Here is a 27522-nt window from a genome sequence, read left to right on the forward strand (position 1 = left end):
TTTACTGAGACATTTTAAGAGGAAATTCCCATAGAGGAACTTTTCAACATTATGGGAGAGCAAGCTTTTGAGAAAATGTGAGAAGAATGTCTTGTGGTTGGTGTGTCCTCTTTTCTCAACTCAGTTTCGCAATATTGCTGGCTCCACAAGCCTACGTCTAAACATTAAAAACTCACGAATCATGTATTTTCACTGTGTGTGTGTGTGTGTGTGTATGGTGTAAATATATTTCACCATTCATCATGATAATTAAATCACATCTGCTTTTTGATTTAACATTGACATTTGAGCAGATTGCAGGACCTATTCAACAAATCATAATCTGATTAAAATCATGTTAATCTGATAATAATAAAAATCAGATTTTCCTCATCAGATTAAATACTATTTTTTATTATTCTTTTTTAACATGTGTTTTATCTATGCTGAAAATAATAGAGATCACCCTCCTGTTTCTCTGTGTCAGCAGCAGTTTAAGAGCACAACCCAGAGCAGGAATGTTTGGAGGACAGCCAGAGCAAGAAGCTGCTCATGGCTGAATACCACATCCTAAGAGTCAACCAACAAGAAATGTCTCCTTCCTTGATCATCTACAAATGATGGTAAATACTTGTGAAATCACTTTCAAGAATATTGAGCACATATCAGAATCAGAATGAGTTTTAATGCCAAGTGTGCTCATGTACACAAGGGATGTTTTATTTTATTTTTATTTTTTTGGTGAAAGGAGAAACAAGCAAGTGTACACAGAACATTACAGTGAGACACAGAATATAAAACAAGGTAAGAGTATAAACAGACATACAAAAAATAGGACATATAACATAGAATGGCATATGCACATGTGCAAGTGGTAATATATGTGCAAGGGAGGGGTATGTACAGTTATTGAATTAAATATGAGTGAATTTACATATGTACATGACATATTTATGCATTATTGCACTATGGGAGTCCTGAAGGCAGTTTAATTGTTCATGTGGTAAATGGCCTGAGGGTAAAAACTGTTCTTGTATCTGGTTGTCCTGGCACTGAGTGCTCTGTAGCGCCAGCCAGAGGGCAACAGTTAAAAAAGGGAGTGGGCATGGTGTGTGGGGTCCAGAGTGATTCTACCTGCACGTTTCCTCACTCTGGAGATGTACAGGTCTGGGAGTGTTGGCAGGGGGGCACCAATAATCCTCTCAGCAGTCTTGACTGTCCGTTGTAGTTTCCTTCTGTCTGATTTGGTGGCTGAACTAAACCAGACAGTTATAGATGTAAACAGGACAGACTCAGTGATAGTTTAGTAGAACTGATCCAGCAGCTCCTGCTCAGCTGGCGAAAGAAGTACAATCTCTGCTGAGCCTTCTTCACAATGGAGTCTATGTGGGTGTCCCACTTCAGGTCCTGAGAGATGGTAGAGCCCAGGAACCTGAATGACTCTGTTGAATGACAGTACTGTTCAGGATGGTGAGGGGTGGGTGGATGGGGGGGGGGGGGGGTTCTAACTATCATCTTCACTGTTTTGAGCATGTTTAGCTCAAGGTTTTTGTGACCGCACCAGACAGCCAGCTGTTCAACCTCCCGTCTGTATGCAGACTTGTCACCGTCGCAGATGAGTCCAATGACTGGGGTGTTGTCTGCAAACTTCAAAATTGCAGTTCAGTCATTCGTGTACAGGGAGAAGAGCAGTGGAGAGGGAACACATCCCTGAGGAGCACCAGTGCTAATAGTGAGGGTGCTGGATGTGATTTTCCCCAGTCTCTCTAGCTGCTGCTTTCTTTTAGAAAGCTTTTGATCCACCGATAGATTGTGGTTGGCATGGAGAGCTGGGTCAGTTTGGTTGAGAGAAGATCAGGCATGATGTATTGAAGGCTGAACTGAATTCCACAAATAGGATCCTTGCATAAGTCCTAGGTCTGTCGAGGTGTTGCAGCATATAATGCAGTCCCATGTTGACAGCATCATCCACAGACCTGTTTGCTCTATAAGCAAACTGAAGGGGATCTAGCAGGGGTCCAGTGATGTCCTTCAGATAGGCCAAAACCAGTCTCTCAAATGACTTCATGACCACAGACGTGAGGGTGACAGGTCTGTAGTCATTAAGTCCTGTGATTTTGGGTTTTTGGGGGGACCAGAATGATGGTGGAGTGTTTGAAGCAGCAGGGAACTTCACAATGCTTCAGTGATCTATTGAAGATCTGTGTGAAGATGGGGGCCAGTTGGTCAGCACAGACTTTCAGACACTCAGGTGAGACACCATCTGGGTCTGCAGCTTTCCTAGTCTTTTGTTTCTGGAAGCCCTGGCACACATCCTCCTCACAGACCATAAGTGCAGGTTGAGTAGCAGGAGTGGGAGGAGGGGGGTTCCAGGAGGTTCAATTCATCAGCCATTTGTTGATTCTCTACAGAGCAAGGGGGAGGTGTCTTATCTTGGTAATGCTTTTCAGGTCTTTCCACACAGATGCAGGATTGTTGGCTGAAAACAGTTAGTTTCTTTTAGCCACTCTGATTTCCTTAGTCAGTGTGTTTCTGGCCTGGTTGTACAATATTTTATTCATACTTCTGTAAGCATCCTCTTTGGCATGACGAAGGACACCTTAAAGGGGTCATGTCATGAGGAATCAAATTTTCCTTATTATTTTGATATAGAAGAGGTCATTGTTCTCTAAAAACATACTGTAAATTTCAGAATTCAAAACTTAATCCACAATGCAATAAAAGCATTTATTAAAAACCAAGCTGCAAAAATGCCTTATTCTCTACTTCAGGGACTTCCCTACATCACTAGGGGGCTCATTAATTCATGACCGCCTCTACAGCAACAACATCAAGCCTACTTTAAATCATCGCATTACTTTGCCCTGCCCACAGGTGCTTAGTTCGTGAACAGAGAGAGAGCAGGACAGACAGGCCTAGTGTGGCTTAAGAATTCCTGAACACCAAAATGGACCCATCTGGACTATTTTGGATTATTTTTGTATATAAACATGCACTAGACAGACATTTGTCTGACAATTTGACCATTGTCATGTATCTTGCACTGCTTTTAAAAGATGCAGTGTCAAGTCTGAAAAGGAGACGGCATTCTTTTTCATTTAGCTGCTCTGAGTCTTTTTGTTTTGAGCACAAAAGCGTCCTGGATGTGTCCTTGTGCACATCTGTGCTATTTTTCTCCCCAATTTGGAATGCCCAATTCCCACTACTTAGTAGGTCCTCACGGTGGTGCGGTTACTCACCTCAATCTGGGTGGCGGAGGACAAGTCTCAGTTGCCTCCGCTCCTGAGACAGTCAATCTGCACATCTTATCACCACATGTGGAGGCTTATGCTACTCTCCGCGATCCACGTACAACTTACCACGTGCCCCATTGAGAGCGAGAACCACTAATCGTGACCACAAGATTACCCCATGTGACCCTACCCTCCCTAGCAACCGGGCCAATTTGGTTGCTTAGGAGACCTGGCTGGTGTCACTCAGCATGCCCTGGATTCGAACTCATGACTCCAGGGGTGGTAGTCAGCATCAATACTTTGAGCTACCCAGGCCCCATCTGTGCTATTTTTAATTGTTTGTGGATGAAAACATGAACTAGATGGACGTCTTAGACTGTTTTGATGCATTTCTGCTGATGTGTGCCTCAGTGCAGGATGATACTGCGTGTGTGCATTTGTTTCATCACACTTTGAACTATGTATGTGTGTTCTTTTGACTCATATCAGTGTGGATTATTTGTGAACCAGTCATAATATGATTCAAGCCTTGCAAAGAAACTGTTATTGAAAGATGGGGCAGTTAAAAACACTATTGGACCTCATCGCAAAACCGTAAGTAATCAGTTTCATTCATAAATACTTAAAATGTCATGACTTTTTGATAGTTTATGGTGCTGCTGTGCTTGAGATGAACAGTTTAATACATTCAGATGCAATGTGTTGGATGTGTGTTATGTGTAAACTGAAATTTTGTTTTAGAATGTTGTAGAGCTTGTTCATTCTCTTCTGATTGAGTTTCAAATATGGTTGTATTCGAGGGGCTGCATGATGTTACCCAATCATAACAGTGGGTGTTTACGTTGAAGTTTAAAGGAGGCACAGAGGCCAAAACTGAACGTTTTAGACAGAGGGCCAGAGACAGTGTGGAAAATTATCATAGATTACTAAATTAGGACTGTTTTAGTGCAAAAAAAAAAAACTTCACTAACATTATCAGTGGACCTCAGGGAAGATATTATATATGTATATAAAAAAAGAATATGTCATGACCCCATTAATATTTTTCCATGAAAACTAATAACATATATTAAATTACAGCTTTTATTTTTCTATAGTAAACAAACTGTAAGCAGCACAATGTTTATTTTTATTTTATTATTAAATGCAGCTCTGTAAGGGAGATTATTGTATTTTATATTGTTATAGAACTGTATACTGTAGAATCTTGAATGTTATTCACATTTGGTGTTTTTAATCACTCACAAGTATTTGTATTTATGTCTCTGTCACCATCATTGTCTATATGTTTGTGTTATTTCCTTTTCTGTCCCTAGAAACTTTTGGCTACAGCTGGTGTAACGTTGTGCTGATTGAGCAGAAAAACCACATGTGCTCTACACTGAACTGAAAAATCTAAGGTAGCGGTCACTCACTGCGTGTGGAAGCATATGGATTTGATAACACTATTTTTCTAAAAGGTTATTCGCAACCCCCACTGGACCACTAGAATATACAATAACAAACTTTGTGAGTCTGTGGAATGTGAAAGTTAAACATAAAGCATGGGCCTCTTTTGTTGCAAGGCAACTCCTCACCTGATAAAAGAGCTCTCTCATTTTAGATTGAGCCAGTGAGGGGAGGAAAGGGTCAGAGATGCAGGCAATTTGCCAGAAATCTGTGCTGTTCCCACTGTAGAGAGATACCCGAACAAAATAAATAACTACACTGCTATTTGCAAGACCAGTCTTACTAGAAAGAGATGTATATTTAGATATTTATATTTGCGGCCATTTCATGAGTTTGAGGAAATGCCCCCAAAAGCTTTATTTTGCAAAAAGCCATAGCCACATGTAACTAGGAGCACAGTTGTGATTAGTTTCTTTTTTAAATCATGGCTAATGACCCATAAAGTTTGGAATTTGAGTTTTATGGCTTTTAGTCCTTGTCTGTTAGCTGTAGACCTTCTATATGCTAGTGTACTCCTCCTATTACTGTATCTTTTAGCATTTTAAAATGTACAGTCTTAATTTTCCAGAAATTAATTAAATATATTGATGACTCATTCTGCACTCATGGCTGTATTCAAATCTTTGTCCAATAAAATGCTCTCTGAAATGAAAATGTCCCTCCCCCTAATAGTAGTTATTTAGAAGCGGGACAAGCCCTTTGATATGTCCCACTTTAAATTCCTATTTCAATAGTAAAAGGATCAGAACAGGAAAGAAAACTTTCCGTGTGCTTTAAGGTTTTATTTTCTATACGGCAAATGATCACTCTTAGAGCTGGACAGTTCAAAAACACTAGCCGAATAAACCTGTGGAGATTAATTATATTGGCTTTTTAGCTTGTTGTCTATCTGCAGATCAAAGTTAGAGATGCAATGCTAAAAGCTGAGAATACATTTGAGAGGATCTTTAAGCTCATTTCATTTCATTTTCATTATGATAACATAATTTTTCACTATCATTCATTATTCTTTCTGAGTCTTTGCAGATGGTGAAGTCTTGATGAACCTGGGTTCAAAGAGGATAGGAGATAGTGCCTGTTTGTGGATTGTTTTGAGTTATGGGCAGAGGAGCCCACATTCAATCAACAACAGTGGACAAGGGGACCATGGACGTCATCCAAAATAAACCAAGCAACTCACCAACTACCTAGCACCTGCTCTCAAAATTAATAATAATGGTGTAGGCTACATTAATTAATAATAACTAATGTTATGCAGTCAGATATAACCAATGTGTGAAAAGTGTTTAGAACTTTTCTGTTTTGTCAAATTGTTAAATGATTTTGCATATGGCAAAAGTCTTTCTAGCAAGTCAGTCCACTGGCAGATGTCTTTGGAACATTATTTCCAGTCATGAAAGTGCAGCTGTTATCTACTGAATGGGGAAAGACAGAAATCTCCAAAACGGTTGGTCAAGATTATGATCAAAGAACATATTTCAAATCAGCAGTAAAATCTGACAACACTGGTATCATATATTGTGCTTCTTTACCTCAGATTATGCAAAAATAATAAAATAAAATAAAAATTCCTAATGGGCATGCAGGCTCTCGAGTTGATTGACAATCAGTGGCTCTTATAATGTAAGGCGGGACTTCCTTTCTGGATCGGTTGACCATTGGGCGTTCCAATTTCTCCCATTCATTTTAATAAGTGGCCCGTCTCTGCTAAATACTCTCTGATATGGCTATAATTAGGGCCGGAGCACCGATGGTGCGAGGACCCTATTGTTCTTATAGGTGTTATTTTTTCCCCAAATTAATCACATTTTTGAGGGCCTAAACATACTCAAAAACTCATGAAACTTTGCACATCAGAAGTGGCGAAAATTTACATCTGATATGGGTTTCAGAATTAGGTGTGGCAAAATGGCTCGATAGCGCCACCTACAAACTTTCAACGATGTGCCCTTTACACTATGTTTCACCTACACGTACGAAAATCGGTACACATGTGTAACATGCCAATACCAACAAAAATGTCTCCTGGACCCATGCCCTAAACTCAACAGGAAGTCAGCCATTTTGATTTTTCTCTTCAATTTTTGCTCAGTTTTTGCCATTTCCAGGCCTCGTACTTTAACGAACTCCTCCTAGAGATTTCATCAGATCTACATATTTGGTTATTCTAATCTAAAGGCCTTGGTGATGCTAAATTGTGAAGCTTTTGAGTTTTCACTGCACGGCGTGGCCGTGACGGTCTGACGAAGTTCAATGTTTCGTCATGAAACAGGATGTTGTTATAACTCATACATACAACCAATCTGCCCTAAACTTCACAAGTTTGATAATAGTCCTGGCCTGAATACATCTACATGCCAATATTCAGTTATAGTCATAGCGCCACCTACTGGCAACAGCCAATTCCAGGTCTTGTACTTTAACAAACTCCCAGGGATTTAATCAGATCAACATTATTTTAGTCAGTCTTAATCTAAAGGCCTGGTGATGTTAAATTGCGAAGCTTTTGAGTTTTCGTTGAAGGGCGTGTCCGTGGCGGCCTGACAAAGTTCGGTATGAAACGAGTCACATTTTAGAGGCCTAAACATGCTCGAAAACTTATGAAACTTTGCACACATCTCAAAAGTGGGGGAAATTTACATCTGATACTGGTTGTAGAATTAATTGTGGCAAAATGGCTCGATAGCGCCACCTACAAAATTTCAACGAAGCAGCCCTCACGCCACGTTTCACCTACATGTAAGAAAATCAGAAGGCATATGTAACGTCAACACGTACAAAAAAGTCTCTTAGAACCATATACTAAACCCAACAGGAAGTCAGCCATTGTGATTTTTCTTTTCAATTTTTGCTCAGTTTTTGCCATTTTCAGGCCTCGTACTTTAACGAACTCCTCCTAGAGATTAAATCAGATCAACATCATATTCGGTCAGTCTAATCTAAAGGCCTTGGAGATGCTAAATTGCGAAGCTTTTGTGTTTTCTTTGAACGGCGTGACCGTGGCGGCCTGACAAATTCGATGTTTCGCCATGAAAGAGGAAGTTGTTATAACTCAAACAGAAAATGTCCAATCTGCTCCAAACTTTTTATAATAGTCCTGGCCTGAACACTTCTATATGCCAATATTCAGTTATAGTCATAGCGCCACCTACTGGCAACAGGAAATGACATGTTTTACACTGTGTTACACTCTTAACAACATTTAAGTGTTAAAAAAATGCAAACAAAATTGGAGTGATATTCCCCTAGCACAGCAGCCCCAACATGCACCAGGGTGTGAGGGCTGTTCATCGCTGCTTGCAGCTTTAATTACTGTTGTTTCTTTCTTCTGTGTTAATGTACTCCTGGAACTCATTTGAATAAACCTTTGATTCCTGTTCATTGTCTTTGGAATTGTGGAGAATACTTTCATATAGTAAACTCCTTAGATTGATTGTAACTCAGATTCTGGGAGGTCACTGGATTATAGTGGTGTCTTATGGACACGTTGTCATTCCCCAGGAATGTGCAACTGGAGGATTGGAATGCCAGGCAGATTGAGTTGCGGGATTGCTAAACACATAGGCTACAGCAGTTAAGACAATTGCTGTTTTTGAGGAAAACAGTGTAAAATGCTAGCACTGTAGAAGACACATGATGTGTCATGATGTATAAATACAGTATGGAGAAATACTTTAATTGTTCATCTCTGAGCTACATTGCCATTCAAGTCAAAACATCTTAAATCGTGACAAGCCACCACATGCTGTCACATCCCAAAGCACCAGATGAACCGGTCGGCTCAGACTCAGAGATACTGCCTGGCTTCTGTGCAACACACATTTACTGCTACTTGGAGCCAGAGGCACAAACCATTTACTGGAACATGAAATATATGCTAGTGGTGGATCAGTGATTTTTTTGTTGATAAGACTATGTTTTTGATATGTGTGATGGGTGCATTATCTTACCACTGATCGAAAGCTTCCATCTTTTGAGTAAGATTCCTGGGGACTGTAATGCATAAGAATAAGTAACAGCTGATACCATAACTAACTGAATGTGCTGCCAGTGCTAGTTTTTACCCCCTGGCATTTGCTGAAAATACATCTTTAAAAAAATCAAGTAAAAATTTGGACGTTCTGTGAAATTCATAAAATAGTATTGCTTAAATAGTCCTCATATGAAAATATTTACAGCTTGACTAATCTGTTGCTTACTCCATTGCAATGTTTCATCTATAAATTGTAGTGTTTGCATGGTCTGGAAATCACCCAAAATTGATGGGAGATTATTTTGCATCTGTTTTCCCTTAGAATAGTACATTGATTTTTCCAATGTACTGTATGATTGCAACATAGTTTTATTTAGAGATATGATGCCAGAAAACTTTCAAAAGTCAGTGATACTGTGTTGAGATAAAAACTTGGGCAGAGTATGCTCAGCTAGTTTGTATTCCTAAAATGCAATACAAACCATAGAAAACTGACTAAGGAAAACAACTAGATCATTAGTTGTTTTTGCTTAATAGTCTAGCTGTTAAACTTATAAATAAATGAGAATTCTGGTTTTGATGAGAGAGCTCTGCAGATGGGAAAGATTTATAGTTTGACTTCATTTTATGTCTTCTTGACCTGAAAATCTCTAGGAACATCTCTCATTTTGCTTTGTAATTTGAATTTCAGAGATATTTATGAGTGCATTTAGAAAAACCCCACATGGTTATAAGCAGGTAGTCCCACCCCAAACTCACTCCATTGGTTGAGCCATTGTTGCTATGTCAGGTTGGTCGGGATGCACCAACAACAAAGCAATGTTTTGATGTCACCACAGAGCCGCAATTTTCAACTGAATCAATTACAAGTGGCTTATTTAAAGTTGTCTTGTATATTAAGCTGGGTATAATAGGTATTTTTTTTATTACATTTTTATTACTTTAAACAATCTGCCCTCATGTGATGTGAAAACACAATCTATTAATTAGTTGTAAGAATACTTGTCTGCAATATTTGAGTGGTTGCCCTGGCACAAGCATTTCTGCTACACACATCTTGACACTGAAAGCATTTTAGGACATCTTAGGACATCTTTCATGTTTTTACAATAAGAAATATGGCAGCCAAATGGCTGCAAGAGTGCCACTAAAAGAACACTGTGGAAAAACCTGAAGCTATTGTAACTTCCATTACACTTCATTAGAGTAAGTGCACTGCTGCAGTTTTCAACTTGTGTCTTTTGTTCAAAAGAAACCCTTTGACTTGGATGCTGCTTTTAAAAGTTAAAAGAGATGCCACAAGCTCATTGACAGGATTGACAAACGGTTGCTGGTAATGGACTTCAGAGCTTCAGGGTGACCTGAGTGTTCTTAGAGTTTCCGAGGAGCATACAATGCAGTGAAAGCCTTAATAGGCCCCAACAAAAGCCTTACTCTTCAACAGAAACAGACTCCCATATTTGGACAAAATGACAAAAAAAGAGCACAAATCCCTCCCAATACACCTTCACATTTGTCAATGCTTTATATACTGTATGTTAATGAAGACATAACACTAAACTGAAACAGAAAGTTTAGGTACAAAAGCAAAATGGCAAATGTAATTTCCTTAAATAAATGTCTATAATAAATAATTACATTGTTTTTCTTTAAATATTGCATATATTGCCAACTACTAAATGAATTTATTAGCCCTAAAATGCTTAAATAAATACAGTCAGTATTATACATATACAGTATATAAAATATTTATGTCTAATCAGAACAATGATGTTTTATTGAAGTCAGAAACTATGGCAACAGCATTATAAAATATTCTTTATCGAGTCTTCTCAATATTCAACAGAGAGAAGAAATTGTCTCATAATTTGTTCTTTAAGACAGATAAACTCTAAAAGACCTAACAGGCTAATGATGCCCAGCCTTCAAGGATTCTTTCATGGATTTTCCTTTATGAAGGGCAAAAGATTTTGGTGCACCTAACATTTGTCGAAAGATGCAAAATTAGCTCTGAAAGATGAAATATTATTTCTTAGATTTCTCATTGTTTATGATGTATTCCATGCATTTATTCTCAAACTGGCTTTAGCAGAATAGAAATGCAAGACAAAGGCATTTTAACAGGCTGCATGAATCATATTTTCTGTCTGTCAAGGTTTCACACAGTTTTGTACTTTGAGATGGAAAAATCTCTATACACTTATTTGTTTTTTTTTTAAATGTCTGCGAACTATACTCTTCATTGCACAAGACAGAAAATAGAACAAGATAATTTATTTCAAACTTTAATTCTCTCATTTTGTGTGACAGTGGCGGTGACATCAACAAAACAACACTGTAACATTTTGACCTCCAAATGCTTTTTTCTCCCTTCAAAAACAAATGCTATCTGGTATCACTTTACAATAAGGTTCCATTTGTTAACATTAGTTAACAAACATGAACTAACAATGAACAATACCTTTAAAGCATTTATTAATCTTGGTTGTTAATTTCAACATATAGTACATATAGCCTACATTCATGTATACACCTTTTTAAAATTAAAAGCTGTATATGTTGACATTAGTTAATGCATTATGAACTAATATGACATTTCAGTCAAGTGTTTCAAAACTTTTGAATGGTAGTGTATGTGTGAAATGATAATATTAATATGTAAATTTGCTCCCTGCATATAGCTACAGTAAAAATTCCAGTTATCTAACATCTCTGTCTGGGATTTTAAAGAGTGGAAAGCGCATTGTGTTTGCCTTTTTTTTTTTTTTTTTTTTTTTTTAAGTATTTCTACACTTACTGTGTAACATGTTTTTAATTTCAAGCTACAGCTGCCAATCAAATGCATGTGTTAGAAAAAGAAAATGTAGAGGAAAAAAAATTACAAAGCAAACAGAATGCACTTTCCACTCTTTATGTCCCTCACACAGATGGAAGATTACTGGAAGATTTTTGCTGAGGAGAAACACTAGAATGGTCTGCATAACTGATGTTTCTCAAACATATTTCTGAGGAAAAGAGATGCATGACATGACTGTTGACGAATCTGACAAAGCACCATGTGCCGATGTTGTGCCGAAATCTGACTCCCCACCAGATTCTTAATCCCCTGATTGGTCCCTTTCCCTAAAGGCCACATCTACACCTACCCCTAAACCGCGATGGGAGAAAGGAGCCTCTGGTTGTTCCTTGCAGGGTACTCCATGTGTTTAGGATTAGTGTGGGGGCGGGGTTAGGACATCTGCTGCCTCCCAGGAACAAATTGAGGCCCCTTTGTACAATGGGCACCCTTAAACATAACCATACTAGGGAGTGAGAAATCGGCACGACAACTGACAGACCCGATCACTGATTATTAAAACTCAAAATAAATCTCGTTGGAGAGTGTGAATGACTATTTATCTGTGTGGCAATTTTTAAACTTTCTGTCTTGAAGAGAGAGAGAGAGAGAGAGAGAGAGAGAGAGAGAGAGAGAGAGAGAGAGAGAGAGAGAGAGAGAATGTTACAGACAACATTTTCTTATATCTACTGACATCTTGTGGAGCTGTAATGAATTTCAGGGACTGTTTTTGTTTGTCCCTTACATATTGCCGTTATTACGTAATCAAAAGGTTAAACGAGACTAGCTTCTAACAAGCTAACAGCTAAGATAAGTCATACAAAAATTCAGGTAAGAACAAATACATTCGTTATCTAAATTTACTTACTGCTTATTCACAAAGAGAGAAGATATAACACAAGCTATGTGTCAGTTTTAAAGGAGTGTTATTAAATGCAACCCCAATTGAGTTACTTAGCAACTATGCTAATGACACAGTTGTGTAGACTTCGAATGTGTTATTAACTGTTTGTGTATTTTTACACTCTTTCTATATTTTTTATTCGTTTCGGGTCAAAACATTTTAGTTTTGGTCCGTAACTTTATACTCTTCCTTTATTGCTCCTATGACCTTTATTCTTCAGCATGTCACTTAAAACCAAATTGAAACTGCTGTAATACATCTTGCTAATTTCTGTGATGTGTATAAACAACAAAATTGTTATAAATTGTTCTCATAGGAAATATTTGCTACTCAGGATAATTTTTTACTAATGGTGTAGTTTCTTTTAACCCTTTATTGAGCTGATCAGTTCTTTTGTGAACATAAACGTGTGCTTTGAACTAATTGCTGCTCTCATCTATGTTTACTCATGTCCAGCTGAATAAGCATTATTGCTGTAACAGGTGCCTAAAAAATACCTTCACTGGGTGTTTGGTGCTATTTTGCATTGCACTGGCATATGCTGGCTTATAGTTGTTTTATTTTCCACCCACAGTACCCCCTTGAACAAGAGAAGCCCAACAGGATGACCAGTGTATGTGTACTTTTCAATTCCACAATTGCCCATTCAGTTTGTCTTATGCAATGAGTTACATGCATAGTTGAAGAATCTAAAAAACGAATTTCATCATAGACATATAGTAATGCTTTCCTTTTATTCTTTTTTATTATTATGTTTGCGTTTGTTTGTGCCATTGTGTTAGAGATGTTTACATCCCCTCATAAGCTGCATATAACCGCTTAATGTGTCTTCTATTCTCTCAGGTGCTCTGTGGCAGAGCTCGGCTGGTGACGTACCTGCCGGGGCTTCACGTTCTAGTTCACCGTGTTGTAGGGGCCAGAGCTTTCTCTGGGGCGTCTGGTTCAGATGAGCCACACCTGAGCAACACAACCCCTGACATTGGTAAATAAGTGCGTTTATCTGTATTATACCAAATAATTCTTCTAGTAAAACTGAGTTACTGATATACAGGCTATATAGGCCATTTAGTAACATTCTGTGTTTGTTATTTGTGAGTAGCGCCGAGGACAGTGTGGCCAGATGAGACCATGGGCCCGTTTGGACCTCAGGATAAACGTTTCCAATTGCCGGGTAACATGGGTTTTGACTGTCATTTAGAGGGCACTGTCAAGCAGAGGACTGCACCAGTCCACAGCGTGATGCCAGATGTGCTCACTGCTCAGTCTAGCTGCGAGAGGCACAACTTGGTACTGGCCCAGTTCATCAACGAACTTCATGTATGATACTTCCAGACAGAATTATCTCTTTTTGGAATAGACTTCATTTGTAATTGTAATAATAGTTTATATATGTGTATATATATATATATATATATATATATATAAATATAAATATAAATATATATATATATATATATATATACATACATGTGTGTGTGTATATATATATATATATATATATAAATATAAATATATATATATATATAAAAGTGATTTATAATCTTAATGATAAAGTTTGCTCGTTATGTTATGTGATTAAGTTCAGATATTTTGATATTCTAATTCTTGTTCCTGATGATTTTCTTCCTGTCTTTTTTTTTTTTTTTATAGAAAAATGATAAAACAGCTGCAGCACAGAACATCAATAAAGCAGAAAATTATTTCGATCATTCCATTGTGGAGTGTGCTGTTCAGTCTTGCCCTGAACTGTTAAAGAGAGGTATGTATGCTTCAGTCTCAAGATTAGCTGAGCTTGTCAGATTTAACATGAACTAGTGTAATGCTTTATAACTTTCTAATGAGAAGGAAAGGGTGTCGTAGTAGGGCTGAGCTCTGTTTGGGACAATTTTGTAGGTACAAATTAAAATCACGTTTGTGTTAAATGGTGTTGTGTGCAATTTGGCCACAAGAGGGTAGCATTTCCATCATTATTTTAGGCACGTAGTGTAGTATTTAGTTTAAGAACAATTTAAAGTTTAAGAACAATTTAAAGTAAAGTTTAGCCGTGAGTGTATAATTACTGTACAGAATACACCATTTTAGCTTTTTTTTTTCTGCAGTGTAGCTTTACTCTGTCATATAGAGAAAGTATTTTATTTGAGTGTCAACCAAATGTGGTTGTTGTTTATTAATACATATGGCTCTAGTTATGTATCCCGTTTGTCTTGTTATTCAGATTTTGAGTCAATGTTTCCTGAAGCACCGTCATCTAGCATGATGGTGGTCACTGTTACTCAGAGGACACAGAACGATATGACGGCCTGGACTGAAAAGGTGGACCAGGAGAGAGAACAGCTGCTGGCTCAGGTGAGTTGATCTAGTTGTTTTACTCAGATTGCTTGGTAACACTTTACAATAATATTCCATTAGTTAACATGAATTAACAATGAACAATACTTTTACAGCATTTATTAACCTTGGTTAGTATTAATTTCAACATATACATTTTTAAAATCTTAAGTTGTATATATTAACATTAGTTAATGCACTATGAACTAACATTATCTAACAATTAACAATTGTATATCTATTAACTAACATAAACATAGATTAATTAATGCTGTAAAAAAATATATTGTTCATTGTTAGGTCATGATACCTAATGCATTAACTAATGTTAACATGTACAACTTTTGATTTTACAAATGTATTACTGTACAGCTCTGGATAAAAATTAAGAGACCACTGCAAAATTACCAGTTTCTCTGGATTTACTATTTATAAGGATGTAAAATGAACAGTTTTATTCTATAAAGTACTGATAACATTTCTCCCAAATTCCAAATAAAAACATTGTCATTTAAAGTTTTTATTTGCAGAAAATGACAACTGGTCAAAATAAAACAGATGCTGTGTTTTCAGACCTCGAATAATGCAAAGAAAACAAGTTCATATTCATTTTTAAACAACACAATACTAATGTTTTAACTTGGGAAGAGTTCAGAAATCAATATTTGCTGGAATAATCCTGATTTTCAATCACAGCTTTCATGCGTCTTGGCATGCTCTCTACCAGTCTTTCACATTGCTGTTGGGTGACTTTATGCCACTCTTGGCTCAAAAATTCAAGCAGCTCGACTTTGTTTGATGGCTTGTGGCCATCCATCTTCCTCTTGATCACATTTTAGAGGTTTTCAATGAGGTTCAGGTCTGTAGATTGGACTGGTCATGACAGGGTCTTGATCTGGTGGTCCTCCATCCACACCTTGATTGATCTGGCTGTGTGGCATGGAGCATTGTCCTGCTGGAAAAAACAATCCTTAGAGTTGGGGAGCACTGTCAGAGCAGAAGAAAGCAAGTTTTCTTCCAGGATAACCTTGTACGTGGCTTGATTCATGTGTCCTTTACAAAGACAAATCGGCACAATTCCGGCCTTGCTGAAGCACCCCCAGATCATCATGATCCTCCACCAAATTTCACAGTGGGTACGAGACACTGTGCTTGAAGACCTCTCCAGGTCTCCGTCTAAACATTAGATGACCAGGTGATTTAATTTGTCTTGTTTACATTGTGAATTAATGACGGTTATCCTCATCAAGCTATACAGGGCCATAATATGCGCCAATTACATTTTGTTATTGTAATTTATGGGCGTATAAAAGTGTTAATGTTCATAATTCAGACAAAAGAATGGTGATAGAGGCATATCTTATTTTGGCCAGATGTGTGAATGGCTTTCGTGGCAGATGGCACATGAGTGAATGGGCACTTGAGAGTAGATTTGATTCCTTTTGTGGACTAATTAAACAAAAAAACAAAATTGCATGACATGTTCTTGGAAAATGTCTCTATGCGAACGAGCGTACTGATGTACAGTTGAAGTCAGAAGTTTACAAACACTTAGGTTGAAGTCATTAAGACTCATTTGTTAACCACTCCACAGATTTAATATTAGCAAACTATAGTTTTGGCAAGTCGTTTAAGACATCTACTTTGTGCATGACATGAGTAATTTTTCCAACAATTGTTTACAGACAGATTTTTAATTGACTATATCACAATTCCAGTGGGTCAGAAGTTTACATACACAAGTTAACTTTGCCCTTAAGCAGCTTGGAAAATTCCAGGAAATTATGTCAAGCCTTTAGACAATTAGCCAATTAGCTTGTGTACCTGTGGATGTATTTTAAGGCCTACCTTTAAACTCAGTGCCACTTTGCTTAACATCATGGGAAAATCAAAAGAAATCAGCCAAGACCTTAGAAAAATAATTGTGGACCTCCACAAGTCTGGTTCATCTAGATCTTTTTGGAAAAATGTCCCCTGGTCTAATGAAACAAAAATTTAACTGTTTGGCAATAATGACCATCGTAATGTTTGGAGGAAAAGGGTTGAGGCTTGCAAGCCGAAGAACACCATCCCAACCGTGAAGCATGGGGGTGGCAGCATCATGTTGTGGGGGTGCTTTGCTGCAGGAGGGACTGGTGCATGTCACAAAATAGATGGCATCATGGGAAGGAAAATTATGTGGATATATTGAAGCAACATTTCAAGACATCAGCCAGGAAGTTAAAGCTCGGTCGCAAATGGGTCTTCCAAATGGTCAGTGACCCCAAGCATACTTCCACAGTTGTGGCAAAATGGCTTAAGGACAACAAAGTCAAGGTATTGGAGTGGCCATCACAAAGCCATGACCTCAGTCGGTTAGAAAATTTGTGGGCAGAACTGAAATAGCGTGTGTGAGCAAGGAGGCCTACAAACCTGACTCAGTTACACCAGTTCTGTCTGGAGGAATGTGCCAAAATTCCATCAAATTATTGTGAGGAGCTTGTGGAAGGCTTTCCAAAACATTTGTTAAACAATTTAAAGGCAATGCTACAAAATACAAAGTGTATGTAAACTTCTGACCCAATGGGAATGTGATGAAAGAAATAAAAGCTGAAATAATTCTCTACTATTATTCTGATATTTCACATTCTTTTTTTTTTTTCCTCCCCTTTTTCTCCCCAATTTGGAATGCCCAATTCCCAGTGTGCTCTAAGTCCTCATGGTGGCGTAGTTACTCACCTCAATCCGGGTGGCAGAGGACGAATCTCAGTTGCCTCCGCGTCTGAGACCGTCAATCCACGCATCTTATCATGTGGCTTGTTGAGCGCGTTACCGCGGAGACGTGTGGAGGCCCAAGCTTTTCTCTGCGGCATCCACGCACAATTCGCCATGCGCCCCACCGAGAGCGAGAACCACACATTATAGCGACCAGGAGGAGGTTACCCCATGTGACTCTACCCTCCCTAGCAACCAGGCCAATTTGGTTGCTTAGGAGACCTGGCTGGAGTCACTCAGCATACCCTGGATTTGAACTTGCGACTCCAGGGGTGGTAGTTAGCGTCAATACTCACTAAGCTACCCAGGCCCCACTGACATTTCACATTCTTAAAATAAAGTAGTGATCCTAACTGACCTAAGACAGGGAATGTTTTCTACGATTAAATGTCAGGAATTGTGAAAAACTAAGTTTAAATGTATTTGGCTAAGGTGTATGTAAAATTTGACTTCAGCTGTAGGTAAATGTGCACCAGCTCGCTAATAAGTAGGTGAAGCTTCAGGTCACACATACCGATGTTGTGGATCAATGGCAGTAAGAAGGTGTTTTGCAGCTGGTTAGAAGTTTTCCTAAAAGTTTGCCCAGTCGAGCTGTTACGAACCACCAAAACAAACGCAAAAACACTTTCTTTTTGGAAAGATTTTGTTCTAAATGACGTCATAACCGTTCGTTTTTTTTATTATTATTTCTTATGAAGTATATCTGGGCCTTTAGCTATAGTGTAGTAGTAATCTGAGTGATCATGGAGTGAGAGACAATTCCGGGTGACTTCAAAGAAACTCGTACACTGACTGAAAACACAGTTTGTCAATATCAGTTCATAATACACACAAAACTTCTTTTGTCGCCACCTGCTAACTCAAATATTTAATGTCACAGTTGTGTAAATAAAAATTCACAAATATTTCTGTTCTTACACTTTAGTTTGGAACCCCTTGAACACAAGCGGAGTGATACAAACAGTAAAGTGTCCCAGTGCTGATGGTGTGAGCTATCAGCACTCTTAGAACACCTCTTGTCTAACCAGATGCGAGTACCGGAACTAACTGTTTTATAAATGAGTATAAAAAAATGCTCCACAAAATTACCTATGTTTTCTGATATAAACGTTATTGACAATGTCGACAATAAAAAAAGTTGTTGAATAGTCGTTTGATCTCATTTAATGTAACATGAGATCACATTAAATGCTAATGATGATGTGCGAGAGCAGCGCAACAGCTCGCGCCTGACTGAGGAGAGGAAGAATTATACAGCTCACAGTCCAGATGCACTCTAAACTTTCCAAACAACTTCAGGTGATGTAGATCGCAAAGTATGAGGGAATTATAATGCAAAAATACAAAATAAGTAAATACAGAAGCACTCTCGTTGTGGAATAAGCGAAGCTGGAGCTCTTTAAAGGAAGCACCCCGGCGTTACATCTTTAATACAGCTATATTTAATGCGTTATAGCTTTATTAAAGTTCAAATAATACGGAAGCAGATCATGTAAATAACTACAAACTCTGAAACTGGCATTTCTCTGTGTGGTCAGGTCCTCTTCTATGAAGTGTCCCGTTCTAAGGGAAGAGATTGAAACTGCACCCGGCTGAGGCACACTCTGTCGTGAGGTCGCTTGTCCCTCGAGCGCGCGCTTAATGCAACTAGATTATAACGTGATGGCTTGCGACTTATTGAATCATAATACTGTATCACTATGCATTTCTTATCATGAAGAAAACTGGCAATACACAGCTTTATTAATAAGAGAGAGTTTGTTTTTTGTGAGTTAAAGATGGATTGAAGTGAACAGAAAGTTGAGAGAGGGTAGTCTTCACCCATTATACACTGCATCAAAGTACATTTATTATTTATTTTTGTTTTGGCTTGTTTTCCAATATAAATATCTAAAACTCTTTTAAAACAATGTACATTTTCTTTAGCAGCTATACTGCAGAAGAAAATTATTTTATCTGAGAATGTTAAATTAATATAATATTAAAAATACAAATATTTTAAAATATCTAAAAATCCTTTAAAAAAAGATGCATTCACCTGAGAAGCAGCATATAAGATATTTAGACTTGCTTTTAGAGAATAGATCTTGAATAGAAGTATATTTTGTCTTGACTGCACTGGCAGAAGTATGAACAATTGGAAAAATATACTTATATACAAAATACACTTATATTCAAGATACATTCTCCAAAAGCAATACTTTACATCTTATTTGTTGCTTCTCAAGTAAATGTATCTTGTTTTAAGGATTTTTAGACAATTTAAAATGGAAAACAAGACAAAAACACTTGATAACAATAGGATTTTTTGCAGTGAATTTCTTTACTGAATTAAACTTAATAAAAAGTATTGTTTTCCCTTTAATTCAGTGAATGCCATTTAGAGGTATTTTTGTCCTCTTTATCGTTAGTAAGCATGTTTAATACAACCTTTTAAGTTGGGGCACAAGCTGAATAATCGGTTAAGAGCTAATGATTAATCGTTGCAATAATCGCTGAAAAGTCTAATAATCGTTAGATTAATCGATTATCAAAATAATCATTAGTTGTAGCCGTAGTGCATAGCAACATTTGATTAATTGCATGAAGTGCTTTTCATTACCTCAAAATATTAGTGCAATTTCAGACTTTTTGATTGAGTTTTAAAATTTTAGTGCCTTTTAGTGATTTTTTTTCATTGTCTTTTGTCTTAACAAAGGTGTAAGGCTGAAGTACTACTGAACATGTTTATTTGTGTGTTTGTGACAAAGAGAGAGAGCGAGATAGTTGTGTGACTCAGCAATGCATGCCTTTTGACAGTCTTAGTTATTTACTGTATGGTTCACATGGCTTTGGAGTTCCTGTGCAATTGGCATGGCGCCCAGCTCTTAGAATGCTGGAGTGACTGTATTATTCTTATGATATTTGTTTATTTGTGGGCCACTACATTTCAAAGCGAAGATTTATAACTGAGCATGTGCCAAAGTGGTGGTGTAAGCAAACTCAATGCATGCTCCATAGTTTTCGAAAGATTACTGAATGGTGAGTTGTGTTGATAATTGTGTTATATGCAGTTTATTGCAGGTGCAAAGGAGATATGTTTTGCGCTCCGAACAGAAGGATTTTGGGCAGACTTCATTGACCCATCATCTGGCCTTGCAGTAAGTCACAAACTTTCAAGACACAGTCCAAAAGCTGCTGTTCAACTTTTAACATGTCTTAATCTCTGTGTCTTTATACTGCATTTCTCTTTCCTCAGTTTTTTGGATCATACACAAACAACACACTCTTTGAAACGGATGAAAGGTATCGGCATTTAGGTTTTCAGATCGAGGATCTGGGCTGTTGTAAAGTGATTCGGCACACGATATGGGGGACGCACGCTTTTGTGGGGACACTTTTCACTACAGCGCCACCCAACAGCCAAATCATGAAGAAGCTACAGGGGAACTAATATTAAAGATACCATGTCATCATGGGAACACTGTCAGTCTCAAAACCAGAATGCAGACTGAAACAATCTTTGTGTTTTTTTTTGTTTTTTTTCATTTTTTTTTTTTTTTAACACTATTCAACAAAATCAAAAACATACTTGTGTCCAATAGTGCACTCAATGAAGTTGCTCAATGGTGACAAGAAATGTGTATTTATTTTTGTAGAACAAAAGGCACTTTTGATGGAACTTTGGTTTTGGTTGCTTGTGCTACAGAGCAATGTTCTGAGTCAGTAAAATGTATGCTAAATGTTGCATCTCTTGAGAAGCTCTCTCTCAGTGTTGCCTTTCTTTTAATGCAGACCTCAAAGAAACTTATACTGAAAGCAATTGTAGAGCTCAGATTGTTTTCTGCAACATTGCTCCATCCGAACTGGGAAGTACCTGTCAATGGTGGTTAAGTTCATAAGTAGTGTACAACATATTAATCAAAGAATAGAAGTAATCCAGGGCCTTTCAACTTAATTCAGTTATACAGGATAAGCTTTCTCCATATGTCCATGATAGACACAATAAATAAAAAAGGAAGATTATTGGCTGTAATGTTTGTTTTTATTTTAGAGATTAAATATCTTAGCCTGTCTCTAACCTAAATGGTGAAGGTTTTGGCCTGATTAGCTTGAAGCTAACAAAAGTAACAGCTGCTGGGGTCAGCGTCTCATGGATGTCAATAGAATTCATTCAGAATCACAACAGATGTACTATAATCAGTTTTCATTAAACTCTGACACTTCAGTTATTTAGCCAATTCTTCACACTCCATTAGTACATGTCTGTCAGTGAAGCTTCTAAATCATTCTTCCGAAATGCATCTATAGGAGTAAGACACAAGCAGAAATAATGGCAAGTTTTTTCTTATTACATATAAAATCTAAGGCATTATTCAATCAGATATGCCCTATTTCTTACAGCTTTTCTGTCCTTGAGTAAACAATTGTATGGCAAGTGCACTGAATTAGCACAAGCTACCATTTTATTATGATAACCATCATCTGAAGATGTAATTGAAGGTATTTACCAAAAAAAGCATATAGCTGTCTGTGTGGTCTAATCAAGGTGTGTGTGGTTGTTAAAAGACAGGCTGTGTTTGGATATTGAATCATGCTTTTGGGACAGCAGACATCACCACGTGAATGTCTGACAGCCAAGCTTGATTGCTGTAGCTATCAATTATATTTAATTGTCCAGCTAAAACTAGGTCCCTCCCCTTTGTTAATCTGAAAGCTTGCTGTTTCACTAAAGTCATAGGACTGTTCTAAGGTAATACGATAACACATTTTTAATAGTTATACTGTGAATTGTTCCTTTAATAACTCCAGAGGAACTTAATACATGTTTGAATATATAAATTGCCTTTGTGTTGATTAACAGATGTGAGGAGGCACCTGATTTTATCTCTCACATTTTCATATTGCTTTAAAAGCTGTATTAAAGGCTATATTCTTGTAGAGCATTGTGTTGATATACACTACCGGTCAAAAGTTTTGAAACACTTACTCATTTATTATAATTTTTTTTTCACATTTAGAATAAAAGTCATCAAAACTATGGAATAACATAAATGGAACTATGGGAATTATGTTGTGACTAAACAAAATCCAAAATAATTCAAAACTGTGTTATATTTTAGCATCTTCAAAGTAGTTACCCTTTGCCTAGAATTTTCAAAAATGTACTCTTGACATTTTCTCAACCAACTTCTTGAGGTATCACCCTGGGATGCTTTTTAAACAGTATTGAAGGAGTTCCCATCTATGTTGGGCACTTATTGGCTATTTTTCTTTATTATTTGGTCCAAGTCATCCATTTCAATGTTTTTATTTTTTTATTTTATTTTTTATTAAATTTGAGTTTTTTAATGAAATAAATTAATATGGTGGCACAAATATATTTTTGTCTACAAAACTAATTTCAAACATTTAAGCATACGCCTTCAGATCAAAAGATTTTTAAGATCATGGGAAACATTTCAGTCAAGTGTTTCAAAACTTTTGACCGGTAGTGTATATACAAATATATTTTTGGAAACAAAAACAATATATATATATATATACTCTTATCTGTTGACAGATAAAAATGGACCAATTGACCAAGGAATTAGGAATCTGCACATCTCAATTCAAAGAAACAGATACATTTTTGGTCTTCAAGCACTGAATTATGTTCTTGAGACACTCTGTCCAGGAATTAATCGCTTAGAAATCATAATAAATAAATAAATAAATAATATATATAAATATATATATATATATATATATATATATATATATATATATATATATATATATGTCATGTTTTTTGTCATGTTTTTTTCACACTTTTTAATATATAACAGTCCCTAACTGCTACGTACCATTTTTTAAAGTTTCTTCTTAACTGTAAGTGTAAGAAAAATTACATATTTAAAAATAAAATATGACATTTTAATATTTTTTTTCTCATTCTCAACTAAAGCACTTGCAATTGTGGAATAATTCAAAATCGCATGAGGAAATGAGTCATACATTTTTAATTGGGGTTACAAATCTAGGTCAGACAGCCATCTTGTTACTTTTCATGGTAAATGAATTATTCAAACACCCCCCGAGATTTTTATGAAATGGCTGTGTGTATTTGATCAATACAGGTCCTATTTAAATCCTGTGTCATTGCTTTGTAGATGTCCTTTGAAATCATATTTATTGAACCTGAGACACACGTGACAGTGGAGGTATAGAGAATTCAAATGGATTCAATGTATGAAAGTATATCAGCATAAAATGTAAAAAAAATAAAGAAAATCAACTGGTGATTTTAAAACTTTGTGTGTTGGGTAGGGGGGAGTGCTTCTCTCCCTTGTTAGGTCAGTGACAACCAAAGCAAGGCCAGCAAAGCAAAGGAAAACCTGATGTCAGAGGTCTGTTCAGACAATGGAACATTCCCATTAGTTATCTGCCAACACTTTCCTGTTTTTAGAAACCAGCTAAGATTTACATTGGCTTGGTCAGAGAGCCTACCTGTTATGCATGCTTTTTAAGGAGATATGACTATACATATTCTCTGTACTGGGCAAACAATGGAAGGTGATTTTACAGGGTTAAAACAAAGGACAGGATCCAGGTATCTGCTGTTGCAGTTTACTTTGCAATAACGACACCCTTTAAAGTTGATTTGTATCTTTAACCTCAAATTTCTTATGCTTCTTTTAGTTTTTCCAGGGTCAAGTTTTGTTGACTTTGCAGACTGGCAGAACTGATAATTCATCAGAACATTAGACCAAAAACTCTCAGTCTGTGTTGTGTTTAAGCTCATGGTGATCATGAACCATGTACCAGCCAGTGTAATCCCAGACATAATGCAACCTGTGCTCTTTTCTTTCATTCAGCTCTGTGTATTCTGATCCGTAATCCTTTTAGGGCTTTCTCTGCAGGAATTTCACTGAATTAAGGCTCAAATGAAAGTTTACACTTGAACCCAGACAGAATGAGCCAGAGCAGTTTACACACGTATAAATAGCTGGATCTTCAAAAACGAATTTATTTGACTCCGCAGACAGTTGATGGTGAACCAGATACATGTTAAATGATAATTAGGCTGAGATGCCAATTTTACCTATATTTTCAACAAATAATTAAGTATTTTTTTCAAAGATATTTCCAATGTTCTACAATATGTTGTAAAATGATTATCAAACTATTTTCCCTTTAGATCTAGCATTTTTTGCTCACTTTTTCTGTCGGTTCTGTTTGCATTGCTATATTTTAAAAGTTTTTTGAATGATAGAGTAACTCGATTCTGCACTTCTCTTAGTCCACTCCTTCCTCAGATCTTCTCAAAACACTGCAGTAGACATTCATCCTGTCCTGTGAGATTTTCCCACGGTCTCTGTCTTCCTTTGAAGACAGTTTTCACACTTACATCATTATCTGTTGTTGCCTCCACCTTGTTCTGGAAATGATTAAGAATTCACATGATATTGTTCAGTAAAATGTGATGTTGAGTTTGTTCTGCATGTCTGGCTTCATGCATGCACTCTGCTTTGCCCTGCAGCAGTCCAGGTGTTTCAGGAACACAAATAACCTCTGCTCTCTGTCCGTTCACATTGTCATTCCTATGAAACCATTTTTAGTTTTTGTATCCTTGACAAATTTTCAAGCCTTGTAACTTCAAAGTGCATGGCATGCTTAAAAACACAATCTTGTGTACACTGTAAAAAGTAGTAACCTGCAATTGTTACCTTAAGTAGGTTTTTTTTTTTTTTTTTTTTTTTTTTTCACCTGATCTAACATTTATTTATTTATTTATTTATTTTTGGTGTTACAATGTATTCAACAGGTTGATTCTGTGGTGTTAAATCAGTTGGACTTCAATAAAACCAGTTAATTTAGACGTTATGACATGAAGCACCCTTTTTAGGTTAATGTTTTTTTCAGTGTATAACCTTGTCAAAGGTATGATTCTCTATAACCAATAGAGCCCTTATTTAGGCTATAAGAGCCTAAAGATAATTTTATAACAGTAGTAACTAGACAGGTCAAGTTTGTCAATACAAACTTTGATGTTAGCTTGACAAATGTTGACATAATAGTCATAATGATTTTTATACTGTACAAACTATGTATTCTATGCCCTAACCCTACCCCTAAACCTAACCACCACAGAAAACATTCTGTATTTTTACATTTTCAAAAAAACATTGTTTAGTGTGTTTTTTAAGCTGTCTGAATTACAGGGAGACTATGGGTGTCCTCATAAATCACATTTATAGCATAATACCCTCATAATTACTAGTTTGTAACTTAATAAATGTTTCTTGTAAACCACAAAACGAAAAAAAAAAAAAAAAAAAAAAACACGCACACACAAATTCCTAATTTTTGTCTTGGTTTAAGGATTTTGGAAGAAACTGTAGAATGGCTACAAGCCACTTTATCAGGCCAACATAACTATAATTATTCATTTTATGCAAAGGAATACATTGTAAGAAAAAATTTACAATTTATGGTAAAATAAACTTGCAGCTGTGGTTGCCAGAAATGTGCATTAAAAATGGTTATGTTATTACAGTGTAATACAGTGGCATTACAGAATGGTATTATGGTGACTATATGTTTCATACCTTTTGCTTATTTGAAGCATAATTTAAAAAAATATTTTAAAGTGTATGAATTGTCTTGTTAAATTACATTCAATGTTAATTGTAAAATAATTAATTCTTCTAAAATATATTCGTACAATATTTCACAGTAAAAAATACATTGTGTTTTTGAATATAATATCACTACTTAGTTACTTACAGTTACCAAATAACAATTTTCACTTTAGCATTTTTATATTCTTTTTCTGTACAAGTTAGTAAAAACAAATTACAGTCTACTCCTATAATCAGTGGTAATGCCACATGCATCGTTGCAATAGAATTAAAACTGCTGAGATTGTGAGACAAATTCTCCCATTTGTCATTAATATATTTTTGTCTCATGCAATATTAAACCTTTATTTTTATGTATGGCTCAAGCACGCTGAGCGCAGACAGTTGTCATTTTCCCACAGTTAAGAAGGGCTGCACTTGTTTCCATTGCTGCTCGATCTATCCCAAAGCTCTGCAGTAGAGTAATTAAAATCTCAGCATGGCCATACTGAACAGGATATGCTGCATGTCTCCAACAATAAGGGTCATTCTTTGGACTCCAGACAAGGTACCTGAAACCTAGCCTGCAACAGCTCTGGATCATTAAAAACATGTAACTGCTCATCTGGAAAGTCAGCTTGAGAGGGAATTTGACTTTGAATCGGCAGGGAATGAGCCAAGAAACTGGATTAGCAGAGGAAAGCAAGAAGTTAAAGGCAGCTTTTGTTGATTGTCAAAATGTTTTTTTGTTTTTTTTGCCATTACAATTGTTCAGCGATCTGTAACCATTGACAAAACATATTCCATAACATTAGTTGATGCATAAACTAGCAATAAGCAATAATTTTACAGCATTTATTAATGTTAGTTAATGTTAATTTATAAATAAACTATTGTTCATTGTTCGTTAGCATACTGTATTAGTTTGTAGTGCATTAACTTATGTTAACATATTTAAACTGCAGTGTTAAAATGTATTAGCATATGTAAAAATTTACATTAACCAAGACTAATAAATGCTGTAAAAGTATTGTTCATTGATAGTTCATGTTAACTTTTAACTAATGTTAACATATATAACTTTACTATGAAGTGCTACCCTATTTTCTTTTCGTTCAGTTTGTTTTTATTTCTTCCTTTGCTCCAAACATCACCTCCTTTTCTGAAGATACTAAAATGTAAAGCTGACCTTGGTGCTTGTGAAATTAAACAACTTTGTTTAACCCTGCTGAAAATGTCAATGCTGGTTTATGCTGGATAGTGCTGGTTTGGTAATCTAGCAGGTGGACCAGCATAGCCAAGATGTTAAACAGAAAACTGTTTGACTTAAAAAGTCTTGCTAGATAAAGGGATAGTTCACCCAAAAATGAAAATTCATTCATTATTTACTCACCTTAGTGTTGTTCTAAACCAATGCGACTGGTTTAGAACATCTATTTCGGTACACAAATCTGCTTAGTGATGTCATACTATGGCTTCAAAAG

At 36.5% G+C, this 27522-nt stretch overlaps 1 protein-coding gene and 1 long non-coding RNA gene across 2 annotated transcripts; both read left to right on the forward strand.

Annotated features, from left to right (window-relative positions):
• Positions 1 to 698: 698 nt before the first annotated feature.
• Positions 699 to 8036, forward strand: LOC127447108 (uncharacterized). Its single transcript, XR_007898285.1, has 4 exons — positions 699 to 783; positions 3702 to 3806; positions 4529 to 4612; positions 5688 to 8036. It is a non-coding gene; the product is annotated as an uncharacterized LOC127447108 (long non-coding RNA).
• A 4154-nt stretch (positions 8037 to 12190) lies between these two features.
• On the forward strand, positions 12191 to 21461 carry mmadhcb (metabolism of cobalamin associated Db). Its single transcript, XM_051709183.1, has 8 exons — positions 12191 to 12301; positions 12949 to 12987; positions 13218 to 13356; positions 13474 to 13691; positions 14025 to 14133; positions 14590 to 14720; positions 20510 to 20596; positions 20695 to 21461. Exons 2-8 carry the CDS (start codon positions 12979 to 12981, stop codon positions 20887 to 20889), a joined length of 888 nt encoding a protein of 295 aa, XP_051565143.1. The 5' UTR covers positions 12191 to 12301; positions 12949 to 12978; the 3' UTR covers positions 20890 to 21461.
• Positions 21462 to 27522: the final 6061 nt, after the last annotated feature.

The sequence above is a fragment of the Myxocyprinus asiaticus genome, chromosome 10 (genome assembly GCF_019703515.2).
Source record: "Myxocyprinus asiaticus isolate MX2 ecotype Aquarium Trade chromosome 10, UBuf_Myxa_2, whole genome shotgun sequence".
NCBI classification, from domain to species: Eukaryota; Metazoa; Chordata; class Actinopteri; order Cypriniformes; family Catostomidae; genus Myxocyprinus; species Myxocyprinus asiaticus.

What these genes read in the sequence shown, in the direction of transcription:
- mmadhcb (XM_051709183.1), top strand. An exon ending in CCCTGAACTGTTAAAGAGAG is followed by an intron (nt 14,134 to 14,589) that starts GTATGTATGCTT and finishes CTTGTTATTCAG; the next exon opens with ATTTTGAGTCAATGTTTCCT. An exon ending in ACCCATCATCTGGCCTTGCA is followed by an intron (nt 20,597 to 20,694) that starts GTAAGTCACAAA and finishes CTCTTTCCTCAG; the next exon opens with TTTTTTGGATCATACACAAA.